We start from the raw sequence: 13,477 nt of genomic DNA on the forward strand, positions 1-13,477 counted from the left end.
AAAGGGACAGAGACCCAGAGAAAAGATATGGGTCACCACGATGACAGGCAGGACCAGGGCGATAGAAATGCAGAGAAGATGAAGTCTTGACAGGGGTTTCCAACTTGAGGACTCCCTGGGTTGGGAGGAGAACTGAGGAGAGGAGATGGAGAAGAGACATGGGTCAGAGGTGAAGACAAATGTGCTGGTTGGACTGAGAGACTGGGACACAAAGAGAGGGAAGCTGGTTGAGAGCTGGTGGAAGAGGGAAATGGTGAATTTGATTTTGAATCTGGCAGGAGGATTGAGGGTTTGGTGTCACAGCCCAAAGAGAATTCCAACACACAGATGTAAAATTCCATTTAGACGAGAGAGCAATCCTGCAGTTAGGTTATGATTTTGGAGATTCAGTATAATTGCTATGCATAATAGTTCTGGAGAGCTGTTCTTACCCACTTACCATACATTCTTTACTGATGTTGATCTTATTTTTTAAAATCGAGAAATATATAAACAGAAAAAAGCATTATACACACATGGTTCAACAAATTATTATAAACACTCTTGTACTTAACACCCAGATCAAAAAATAAAACATTACCAACACCCAGGAGCCCCTATATGATCCTCTGCCATCACAGCCCTCTCCAACCTCCCAATAGGTAATCACCTCTTACTTTTTGGAATGATCATTTGCTTTTCTTTGTAGAGTTACATCCAGCCCAATTAATAGCATTTGACTTTAACTGCTTTTGCACTTTGAGTGGAATCAATATGTATGTATCCTTTTGCGTCTGGCTTCTTTCACTCAACATTGTGATTTGACGATTTATCTGCACTGTGTGTAGCTGTAGTCCACTCATTTCATTGCTGTGTAGTATTCTATGAATATGCCACGATTTTCTACTGTTGATGGGATATTTGAGTCCCTTCTAGTTTGAACAAGTATGAACAATGCAGCTATGAACTTTCTGGTACATGTACTTTGGTTTTTGTGTGCTTGAATTTTCCTGTGACACATGCTCCAGAGTAAAATTGTTACCAAAAAGGGCTCCTGATCCAGATCCCAAGAGAGGGTTTTTGGATCTTGTGTGAGAAAGAATTTGGGGTGAGTCCACAGAGTAAAGTGAAGCTAGTTTATTAAGAAAGTAAAGGAATAAAAGAATGCCTACTTCTTAGGCAGAGCAGCAGCATGGACTGCTTCACTGAGCATACTTATATTTATTTCTTGATTGTATTCTAGTCAAGGGGTGGATTATTCATGAGTTTTCTGGGAAAGTGGGAGGGATGGCCCAGAACTGTGGGTTCCTTCCCCTTTTAGACCATACAGAGTAACTTCTGGACATTGCCATGGCATTTATAAACTGTCATGGTGCTGGTGGGAGTGTCTTTTAGCATGCTAATGCATTATAAGTAGCATATAACGAGCCGTGAGGATGACCAGAGGTCTCTGTTGTTGCCATCTTGGTTTTGGTGGGTTTTGGCTGGCTGCCTTACCACATCCTGTTTTATCAGCAGAGTTATTATGACTTGTATCTTGTGATACTAATCCTGCCAACCTCCTATCTAATCCTGTGATTAAGAATGCCTAACCTCCAGGGAATGCAGCCCAGCAGCTCTCATTCTCATTTTACCCAGCCCCTATTCAAGACGGAGTTACTCTGGTTCAAATGCCTCTGAAAGAATGACTAGATCATAGAGTTTTCCTGTCTTCCGCTTCACTGAATCATACCAACCTGTTTTCTAAAATACTGCTCCAATTTATACCTCCACCCTTTCTATGTATACTCCAATCACCACAACTCTGAGGAGCAGGTCTCATTGACATTATTCTCCAGGTGATGGTGCTGAGCTGGGGTGGACAATATGCCCTAGGGTGCGGATCTGGTACCCCACGTACACCTTGATGGTGAAAAATTTGAGATCAGATCCTGAGATACAGTGCCTGGGTTCTTCCTTTTATATCAGGCCGCCCCCAGTCTAAAGCTATTTGATGAGCTCTCTGAAGGCAAGAAGCCCAAGAGCAGAAGGCCGAGAACTCATGTTTGGAGAATGACACTTCATACTTATATTTTTTTGAAGGTGGGGGCAAGAAAAGGAGTCTTTAGGGACACAGACAAGGAGCTTCTGAAGACATTCTAAGAGACATTCTAGATTTTTCTGGTGCCCTGAAATAAAGATAGCTAAATCATACTGCATGCTAGATTAGCAGATTTTAAGTGCTTTAGGTGCATTATCTCCCTTAATCCTCACCTGTGAAGTAGGCATCATAATAGCCCCATCTTGCAGTGAGAAAATGGAGGCTCAGAGAACTCAAGGAAGTTCCAAAGCTGTAGAGCTGACAGGAGGCAGAGATGGGATTCTGATACAGGTCATATCAATAACTTCATTGTGTGCAGCACCCAAGTGGCATGGGATGGATGGGTAGGGAGAGTTTGTCAAAAGAGGGAGATGATGATGGACTGATGGCAAAAGGCTGATGGCTTTGTCACTCACAAAGACAGCTTTGGGGACTCTGGATAGGATACCCAGAAGAGTGGCCAGAAGTTCCATGAGGTGTTTAAAGAAGAAGGAGGTGGAGAGGAAAAGGAACCCCCAGCCTACGAAGACAGGGACAGGGGAGAGGTAGAAGCAGGAATAGTAGCTCACGAAAACATGTTTCTCAGGACCTAGAAGCCTCTAGAGTAATTGCCATGATAATCATTTCTTTAAGCACGGTGTGTGCCTTCCTGAAAAGAAAAGAGCAATTGAAACTCCGTTTGCATTTCCATGAGTATAATTGGATGTCACTGGCCTACAATTCCAAGTGAGCACCCTCCTTCTCCGCAGCCCTGATATCCAGGAGTCACCCAAGCTAGCAAGGGCTCATCCCCACAGCTATCTGAACAACCAAGCACTTTGCAGGAGGGAGCGTGGGAGACTGCAAGCTTTTTGGAAAGTAATCTGGCAGTAGCTATTAAAATTCAAAATTAATGTGCCTTTGACCAGGCTGTACTTTGAGGACTCTTGCCTACAGAAATAAAGCCAAAGTACAAACGAATAGGTTGTGAAAGTCTATTTACTGTGGCAGTGCCTGCAATGCTGAAACTTATAGGAACAACTGGAAGGTCATTGGATAGGGAAGTGGTTGGCTGAAAGCTGTTCAATGGGAAATTCTGTTGCTCTGGTTTAATCTATAGCCATTGACAAGAAGGCAGGTCTGTGATTTATTACTAAGCCAAAACAAATTCATGGAAAATATAAATACTATAGTATTATCCTTTTTGTTTTTGTTATTTCCTGGTAAAAAAATTTAAACCAAATTCTTCTATGTGTATGTATGTTTGTATGAACAAGGAAGGAATGTAGAAGGGCACGTAAAACTGTTAATTACCTTAGAGGAGATTAATTTTAAAAATACGCACATCTCCTTATTATTCACTTTATACAATGAGGAGGCAGAGCTGCTACATTTTAAAGTAAATAAATTATTTAATTTTATATAATAAGCAGGTATTGTCTTTATTTTTAAAATATATTTATACTTAATTGTATGTAATTTGTATATTAAAATTTAAATATATGTGTGAATTATATTAAAATTATATTTCTTATATTTTTAAAAACATAAATGAAAAGTGTATCTATTAAATAGATTAAATATTTAAAATCCTGTATTTATTTATTTATTTATTTATTTATTTTTCGAGATGGAGTCTCATTCTCTCACCCAGGCTGGAGTGCAGTGGTGCAATCTCAGCTCACTGTAACCTCTGCCTCCTGGGTTCAAGCAGTTCTCCCTGCTTCAGCCTCCCAAGTAGCTGGGATTCCAGGCACCCACCACCATGCCCAGCTAATTTTTGTATTTTTTAGTAGAGACAGGGTTTCACCATGTTGGCTAGGCTGGTCTTGAACTCCTGACCTCAGGTGATCCACCTACCTGGGCCTCCCAAAGGGCTGGGATTGCAGGCATGAGCCACTGTGCACAGCCTAAAATCCTATAATTAATTGGTAGGCATTACTTCTATATCTTAAAAAATTATATGTGTGTATGCTTATATGAGTGTATATACACTATATTATATACTGTATATATTATATTGTAGACATTACATGATATATTATATATGTAATAGTCACCAAAAGATGAGTGTTTGTGGCAGCAGCATTTGTAAAAGCCCAGTTGAAAATAAGCACAGTGCCCATCACAGTATAGTGGATAAATAACTCATGGTATTTTTATGCAACGGAATACTATGCTGAAAGGAGAACCAACACACAGTGCATGGATGAATGTTACAAATATACTGTTGAATAAAGAAGTTGATGCTAAACAATGAGTGCTATTCATATGATTCCATTTATATAAATGTTCAAAACCAGCCAAGATGAATCTGTCCTATTAATCAGGAAAATGGTTACTGAGAAGTGGGCTGAAAGGAGAGATTTTCAAGGCTGGTCCTATTCTGTTTTGTTTTTCTTTTTTCTTTTATTCCCCTTTCACTTTTCTTAAAATTGGAGTGTAGCTCTGTTGTCCAAGCTAGAGTGTGGTGATGCAGTCATATAACACCTCACTGCATCATCCAACTCGTAGGCTCAAGGGATCCTCCTGCTTCAGTCTCCCGAATAGCTGGGACTAGAGATAAGCACCATTGTGCCAAGCTAAATTTCCGTGTATGTGTCTATGTCTATGTGTGTGTGTGTGTGTGTGTGTGTGTATACACACATATATATTTTAGAGATGGGATCTTGCTATGTTGCCCAGGCTGATCTTGAACTCCTAGGCTCAAGCGGTTCCCCTTCCTGGGCCCCCCAAAGTGCCGAGATTACAGGTATGAGTCACTGTGCCTGGCCCTGTTTTGTTCTTGATCTGTTTGCTGGTCACATGGGCTATCAGTTTGGAAAAATCCAATTACGTGTGCACTTTTCTGTATGTAGGTTTAGAAATGATAATAAATGCCATTATGAAACAAACATTTTAAAAGGCATTTGCAGGCTGGGCGTGGTGGCTCACACCTGAAATCCCAGCAATTTGGGAGGCCGAGGCGGGTGGATCACTTGAGGTCAGGAGTTCAAGACCAGCCTGGCCAACATGGCAAAACCCCGTGTCTACTAAAAATACAAAAATTAGCCGGGCATGTTGGTGATGCCTGTAATCCTAGCTACTCGGGAGGCTGAGGCAAGAGAATCACTTCAAATCTGGAGGCAGAGGTTGCAGTGAGCTGAGATCACACCACTGCACTCCAGCCTGAGACACAGAGAAAGACTCTGTCTCACAAAAATAAATAAATAAATAATAAATAAATAAATAAAAGGCATTTGCAAAGTCCCATCCTTCCCAACAGAGATGAGCGCCTGCTCCCTGACTTCCTTGGCCTTCCCAGGATCTGACTCTTCCCCTTCCTTTCGCCCCAGATATCGCAGGCACGAGTGACAAATGGGAAAAGCTGGAGAAGGACATTCTGGACCACCTCCCCGCTGAGGTACAGGAAGACTACGGCCAGGATTACATCTTAGCGCAGCGGAATTTCCTCCTGTTGATCAACTCGGCAGCCAGCACGGACTTCTCTCCGGTGCTGCGGGACATCCAGCATGCTATCTCGGCGAAGAGCCCTTTTGCCTATTACACGCCAGGGAAAGGCGCTTACTTGTGGCTCTGCCTTGCTTACTATTTGCCTATTGGCATATATGATTACCTTGCTAAAAGACATTTTCGCCAAGATAAGCCCGTGCCCAGAGCTCTAAGCATGCCTAACTATAAGAAAAAGGTCACCTAGGCAATGGAAGGCCTCAAAGAAGTGAGAATGTCATAGTCTTGAAATGAAAGGGAAACTGGGTTTCTCATTAAAGTTGTTCCTCACTCTGTATTCTCTGTGAAATTCATTGATTGAATAGTACTTTGTAGTGAGAAAGCTGGAGAGTAGCAACAGCCTCATGGAGAATGTTAATTGAGTTCGTACTACGCACCAGATACATTCCAGATATTCCTTCATCTAGTTCTCATCAGAGAATTGAGGTGGGTATCTTTGCCCCTACTTAACATAATTGGAGAGATTTCTTGTCACACGCTAGCAAAAAGCAGGGCCAGAATTCAAATCCTGGGTTGGACTCCACTGCCTGCCAAGAGAAGAGGAAGAGAAAGAGAGAGACAAGGAGAAAGAGAGAGGGAAGGAAAGGAGGAGGCAGAAACGGCAAGGGCAACAGTCCAATGGCTCCTGCAAGTCTTCCTCACTGTGCGTTGATATTCTGTAACTACTACACCCAAGGGATTGGACTCACGGTAAATCATCAGGGCTTCGTTCTCTTCCTTCCTCTTTTTTTTCTCTACCAGGAGCTCTGAAGACAATAGGATAAGGTGTCCTATCTCAAGCAGAACCCTGGAGACCTCTTGGCAGATCTAGGGAATGTGGCTGACTGGTTTAGTGCCTGTAGTAACCAGCACTGTTACTATGTTATCCCCATCTGAACATACTGGGATGGAAAAGCCAGTATCATTACCCGGAAGAGCTTAGCGGAAGGGAGCAATGTCAGATAATTATAGAGGTATGGCCAAGGTCAGTTGGGTGTGGCAAAAGGGGAGGAGCTGGTGGGCAGAAGGTACATAAAGGGAACCAGAATACCTTGCTCACTGCAAACCTCTCTGTTGCATTTCCTTTCGAGAACGTGAAGGCTCTTTTTCTATTTTCCTTGGTGATTTCATGAGAGTATATACTATGACAGTGCTCTGCAATTTCTCCCACAGAAAATAACAAATAACCATATAGCAAGATAAATACTTATAAAACACTAACACGATATATTTTTAATGGCTAGTCAAACTGACAGCCGAGTGGCTCTCCACCATTGCTTCAGAGCAGAATGGAAAGAAAAAAAAATCAGTCTAAGTGTTGATTTCCCTAGTAGGCACTTTCTGGGGATAAGTGTTGTTGAAGCCAACACTTCTATTTGCATGATTCCAGTGTTGTTGAGAGAACAAGCAATTTGTTGAGCTTATAGTCCAAAGTTTGGAAGAGCACTGAGGATGGTGTGCTTCCCTAAAAGCCAACAGTCCTCAAAGAGTGATCCCTGTACCTGAAGCATTAGCATTGCCTGAGACTCTATTAGAAATGCAGATTCTCAGGAGCCACCCCAATTCTGTATTATATTCCTATGGCTGCTGTAACAAATTACCATGGAGGTAGTAGTTTAAAGCAGCATAAAGGCATGACCTTACAGTTCTGGAGGTCAGAATTCTGAAACGGGTCTTGCAATGCTAAAATCAAGTGGTCAGCAGAACTGTGTTCATTCTGGAGATTCCAGGGAAGACTCCATCTGTTACCTTTTCCAGCATCCAAAGGCCTGCGTTCCTTTGCTTATGGCAGCACCACTCCAATCCCCTCTTCCATTGTCACATCTTTTCTGATAGACTCTCCTGCCTCCCACTCATAAGGCCCTCCTGATTATATTGGGCCTACCCAGATAGTCCAGTGGAATTTCCCAATGTCAAGATCCTCAATGTAATCACAACTGCAAAGTCCTGTTTGCCACGTAAGGTAACGGATTCACAGGCTTTGAGGATTCGTGCACTATTATCATTGTTAAGGACTGTATTAGCCCATTTTTTCACTGCTATAAAGAAATACCTGAGACAGGGTAACTTATAAAGAAAAGAGGTTTCATTGGCTCACAGTTCCATAGGCTGCACAGGAAGCATGGATAGGGAGGCGTCAGGAAACTTACAATTATGGCAGAAGGTGAAGGGGAAGCAGGCACATCTTCACATGGCCAGAGCAGGAGGAAGAGAGAGTGGCGGGGAGGTACTACACACTTTTAAACAACCAGACCTCACAATAACTCACTCACTATCACTAGAACAGCACCAAAGGGGACATCCATCCCCATAATCAAATCACCATCCACCAGGCCCCACCTCCAACAATGGAGATTACAATTTGACATAAAATTTGGGTGGGGACACAGGCCCCAATCATATCGAAGACCACCATCGTCCTACTGACCACAGCTACTGAATCAGAAACAGGGATGGAGCCAGCAACCTGTGTTGTAAGGAGATCTCCAGGTGATGCACACCCACATTTGAGAACCACTTCTCCAAGCTATGGAGTGAGCAGGCTTTTGGGCATGTGCTCAGGTTACAGAAGAAGTGGGGAAGACTCTTGTGAGAGACATCAAGAGAGCTGACATGAAAGCGTGGGATCTATTCTCTTCTGCAGCTTCCCAAGAGTTGAAAACTCTGTGAGCCATCAGGAGAAGGTGCTGAATAGATACCCCCATGGGTCTGAGAACCCCAGATCAGAGAAGCTCATATTGGGTTCCCTGAAGAAGGGCTTCCACATGATTTTGGGGTTAACTGGGAGCAAAATAAACCACACAGTGGTCTATTTAGCCAGAGAAAGATTGACAATCTCTCATGCCACCCCCATTGTCAGAGTCAATTTGGGCTGCTGTAAAAAAAACACCATAGACAGGATAGCTTCCAAAGAACAGAGATTTATTTCTCACCGTTCTCAGGGAGTCCAAGATCAAGACGCTGGCAGATTTGGTGTCTGGTAAGGGCCTACTTCCTGATTCATAGACTTTCATCTTCTCCTTGTGTCCTCAGATGGTGGAACAGGTGAAGGATCTCTCTGGGATTTCTTTGATAAGGGCACTAATCTCTTTCATGAAGGCAGAACCTCCCAGATGGACCACCTCTTAAGGCGATTAGGTTTTAACGTATTAGTTTTGTTGGGACACAAACATTCAGACCTTAGCCCCCATCACGACTCCTTTGGCTTTGGGTGGGAGTGAGGAGATCTGGGAAAAGTCAACTGGAGCTCCTTAGGAGAGTAGGGAACAGAGCTTGGAAGAATCAGGGTGCCAGCATGTGGGTTGGGGAACACCACAGCAGAGGCACCATAGTGGGCAGCCTTGAACTTGGGCCAAAGCGAGGATGAGATATCTCACCTGGAAGATAAGACAAATGCTCTTTCCCCAAATGCCAGGAGAATACTTTAGCCCTGACAAATCTAGACCCTGAGGAAAAGACCAAGGAAAAGAGAAGGAGGAGGGAAGAGAATTTTGAATTTAGCTTCAAATGTATCTGTTTTAAAGCAGAAGAGACAAGGTTGCCTGAATGCATTAACAAAGGTTCAAATATACTTCACTTTAGAGCAATACATACAGTTTCTCAGAAAACAAAAGAGACAAGTGTTACATACAAAATACCTTCACTACTTGACAATGTCTACACAGTAATTGACATCTCTGATTTACTGTAAGAAACCAGTAAGAGCCAAGGGCAGAGTGAAGCCCTCCGTACATCGACAATTCATTGTATTCCTGGGGGAAGGCATGATGAAACGGTGGTTCAACTACAGGACTCCTAGCTAAAAGAATTTCCCTTTCCCCAGTCCTGCTGTCCTGCTCAAGGGTAGGATGCAAGATGCCTTTAATACCTGGCTATACAGCATCACCTGCAAAACCCACCCACCCTCTTTTTCTCTTCCCTTTCTCTGTTTTCCCAGCGCTGCCAGCAGGAAAATGGACCATCCTCACAGCAGACCCAGGATAAGTTAGGAAAAGCATCCAGTGAAAATATGATTTCTTTTATTACACAGGGAGCCGATAAAAGGCCTACAAATAAATTCTATTATAGTATTGGAATAGAACATTAAATTTCATCAGTTTCATTATACTCGTGATAAAGACCATGTTCTGGAATGCCATTCTAGATGTCTGGATGGTATAATTCGGAGAAAGAGAAATTCCATGCAAACAGCTCTGATGGGGTTGTTGTAACTCCTGCCCAGTAAAAGTGTCTAGTCCGGCCTACATATAATGCTCCATGCAGGGGTTTAGCACTCCTGAACACACCTGCTCTGGAGGGGCTCGAAATAAAGTGTTTCTCTACTGATTTGTCTTGTAGGCCAGTATCTCCCTCGGAGATCTCCAAGATCATTGGTGGATATGGCAGACCTGGATGGGTGTTTCTGAGTCCCAGTACAATACCCAGCTCAGAATTCCACATCAAGAAATAGAAGCAAAAGGAAGAGAGAAATTGGGGACAGATGTGAAGGCTCAAGATAGGGAGACCGCAATATGTTTGTAGGGTAAAGTTGCTTACTCTCTTGCCTGTCCTGCCTTTCTTCGTTTTGGGATTTTGGTGAGACTGTCATTCAAGGGATCCCCGCCCCCACGACCACAGGCTGTAACCCAGGCTGACCAACAAACCTACATCCTTGGCTCCAGTGATCAGTTCATGATGGGCATGTGACCCAGGAAGGGCCAATCAAAGATTTTTGGTGGGAAGATTATTAACGGGAACTGGGAGAAATGAGCAGCTGCTGAACTGTACTTTCCATAGTAACAACTGAAGCCTCTAGAGCCCACCAAGGAGAGAGAATCTGTTACAGGATGAAGCCAGGAGACAGGAAAATGGAGCAGAACAATGAAGAAAACATCCAGGTCTAATGACATAGTTTGAGCCCCTTGATGTAGCCATACCTGCAGACCTACACTTTGGATTGATTTCCAAATTGTGTGAATGAGTACATTTTCTTCAAACTATTTCTAGCTGAACTTCTATTTTTTTGCAACAAAATTAATTTCCGACAAATATACACTCTCGAAATAGATTTAATAAAGAATGAGGAATAAAATAATGCTTAACAGAGAAAATGAGCAATGTTTCAATGTCCTAGGGGAGAAAGAAAGTGATGAGACTAAACATGAAAAGAGAGAAAGTGGTTAGGCTGGGTCATATCACCGTTTAGTGACCCTCTCCCATAGAAAAGCAACTTTTCTGTTAAAATTTATTTTGGGATCTCATCCCCAAAGTTTATGAATACAGTCCCTCTGGAACAAGATGAATTAAAATCCTTACCGAGCCTCAAGGTGGAAATCAAAGATTTTAGCTGACCACTGGCAATCCTATATTATCGGACTCATGCTTGGCTAGGATAACAGCGTAATGTACATTGTGTCTAGCACAGTAAGACAGTAAAACTTATCGACCATATTGCAAAATATAGAGATGAATAAAGTGAGACTATCAAACTACCATGGGAATCAGGAAGATCAACAAGGAAACTCCAGGCATTTGTTGCAAATTATTTGTTCCTCTCAGGTAATTCCATCTGTGTGAAGATGTTCTCGCCACCAGGTAATTGCCCAGAGAATTTTATTCTAGAGAGATTTTTGTTTAGCTGCATTTTCTGTTCTTTCTCCTATTTTGATTACAGGTAATGATTCATTGCTGGACACAACATCACCCCTCCCTTTAGCATTGCCCTGTGCTCTCTCTCCTGACTGTCAGAGGTGAACTAATGCCACACAGAGAAGGTTCTAAATAGAAACATGTTGTTCTTTGGTCTGGGTAGGGTTTTTTGGTAAGCCTCAAATGTTCAGGCAAGAAATTTTCATTGATGAACAAAAAGCACATACTTCCATGTTGAATATCTAAGACGAGTTGCAAAATAGGTCTGAAAATTATATGAGAGCTAGGCCAGTACATGCCATTGCAATGCTGGATATTTTTGAGGGGGCGTGGCTGTGCAGCATCCACTTACTTTCCTACTTGGGGGTCATTGCCCAGATGTGAGATCTTGATGGGAAGCAGTGATTTTCTTCCAACCACAGAAGACATAAGGTCTACATCCTGCCTCTGCCAGCATTTTAGCTCCAGGACTTGGACATATGAAGAAACATATGACCCTCTTAGGGAATGGAATGTCAACATGAAGGGTGAGGCTGACAATCTCCCACAAATGGAAGGTGTGTCTCCCATTTCTTGGTCCTTTATAAACATTTGGCTCCCCCCAATCCAACATTTTAAGCCCAGTCCTCCAAGCTTGCCTTGATTACGTGAATCATATATACATTCAAAAATACTCTCCTTTTGGTAAAAGACAGTCAGAATTCAGTTTACGTTACTTGCAAGCACAGCATTCTAATATATACCATTATCATCACTATCATCAATATCATTGCCACAGTGTTTTCAAAGGCTTATGGCTAACACTCAGACCCACATCTTCATGGGTCCTCAGGATGAATGGCTCCAAGAAGAACTTACTCTCTAAAAGGCCCTACATGTGAAAATGATGGGATGTGCGTTTCCCCTTGTGCACCATTTCAGGTTCCCATCGCTCCCCTCTCTCTGGCTAGGACTCTGCCTTTACCTGCTGGGACGAAGTGGGATGGGGTAATGTGCAAACAGAACTTGTGGGAACCCAAGGTGACTCTCCTTATTTTCAGGTCAGAGAACAGCTCACCCTTCCCCAAAACCCCAGCAGGCCAGATGCATTTTGTTTTTGTTCTTGTGGTTTCGATCCCGGTTAATATTGCTCCAAATGTCACATTCTCGGTGGCAGATCAACAAGGCAGATCAACAAGGCAGTATGTCATGGGCATTTTGGAGTCACCTGGTGTTACGGTCTGAATGCATGCCCCCTGAATCCATGTGTCAAAATCCTCACCCACAATGGGATGATATTTGGAGGTGGGACTTGTGGGGGGTGATTAGGTTGTGAGGATGCCGTCCTTGTGATGAGGTTAGCGCTGTCACAAGAGGAGACAAGGGAGACAAGGGAGAGCTTGCTTTTCTCCCTTCACCGTGTGAGGACATGACAAGAAGACGGCCGTCTGCAAACCAAGAAGTAGGTGCTCAGCACCCACCGGGTCTGCCGGCACCTTGATCTCAGACTTCCAGGCTCCAGAACTGTAAGAAACAAACGTTTGTCATTCAAGCCACTCAGTCTATGGTAACTTATTACAGAAGCGCCAACTGAATAAGACACAATGACTTGGGTTCAAATCTCGGGCTTGCTGTTCAACAGCAGGGTGACCTTAAGCAAGCTGCTCAACTTCTCTGCATCTTAAGGTTTCTTTTTTGCTTTTTACTCTAAAAAAAGGGGCAGTAGTAACGATAATCTCATAAAGTGCTTGTGAGGATTAACTATGATGATAATGCAAAGGGTTCAGCCAGTGCCTGGAATTTAATAAGGGCTCCATGAATGTGTTACTAATAGTCATACTTTTCTTCTCTTGTATCTGAATGAAGACGAGATCAAGAGGTCGCTTTGGTGTGTCCTTTCTAGCTTGAGGCCAGATAGTGAGAAGGTCAACATGGCTCTGAATCTGTACCCAGGACTTCAGGAAGAGCCTAATCCAAATGGGGCCTTTCACTCTTTGTTGGCTAATTCTTCTCCTTCCCACTAGGTCACAGGAGAATCTTTTATTAGGTTGTTGCAAAAGTAATTGTGGTTTTGGCTATTACATTTTTCTTAAATGGCAAAACCACAATTACTTTTTCACCAACCTAATATGAACAAACAATGAGGCTTACACCTCCCATTCCTCCTGATAAAAATCCCTACTGCCTGTTGTTGTTGTTCTTGTTGTTGGTTTTAAGATAACAATCATTGATGATTTTCTACATGCCAGGGACTCTGTTGAGCAATGTCACAGTCATCTCCACTTACCCACAGGAGATATGTTCCAAGACCCCAAGTGAATGCCTGAAACAGGGGGTAGTACA

The 13,477-nt window shown here is 42.9% G+C and overlaps 1 protein-coding gene across 1 annotated transcript in view; it reads left to right on the forward strand.

Moving 5' to 3' along the window:
• HSD17B2 (hydroxysteroid 17-beta dehydrogenase 2) overlaps nt 1-5,825 on the forward strand; it is a 62,869-nt gene extending 57,044 nt beyond the window's left edge. Inside the window, exon 5 of the mRNA XM_055299575.1 lies at nt 5,374-5,825. Coding sequence (XP_055155550.1) covers nt 5,374-5,735 — 362 coding nt within the window. The 3' untranslated portion in view covers nt 5,736-5,825. The remainder of the gene's footprint in view (nt 1-5,373) is intronic.
• Nucleotides 5,826-13,477: the final 7,652 nt, after the last annotated feature.

This window comes from Symphalangus syndactylus, chromosome 11 (genome assembly GCF_028878055.3).
Source record: "Symphalangus syndactylus isolate Jambi chromosome 11, NHGRI_mSymSyn1-v2.1_pri, whole genome shotgun sequence".
Lineage (NCBI taxonomy): Eukaryota > Metazoa > Chordata > Mammalia > Primates > Hylobatidae > Symphalangus > Symphalangus syndactylus.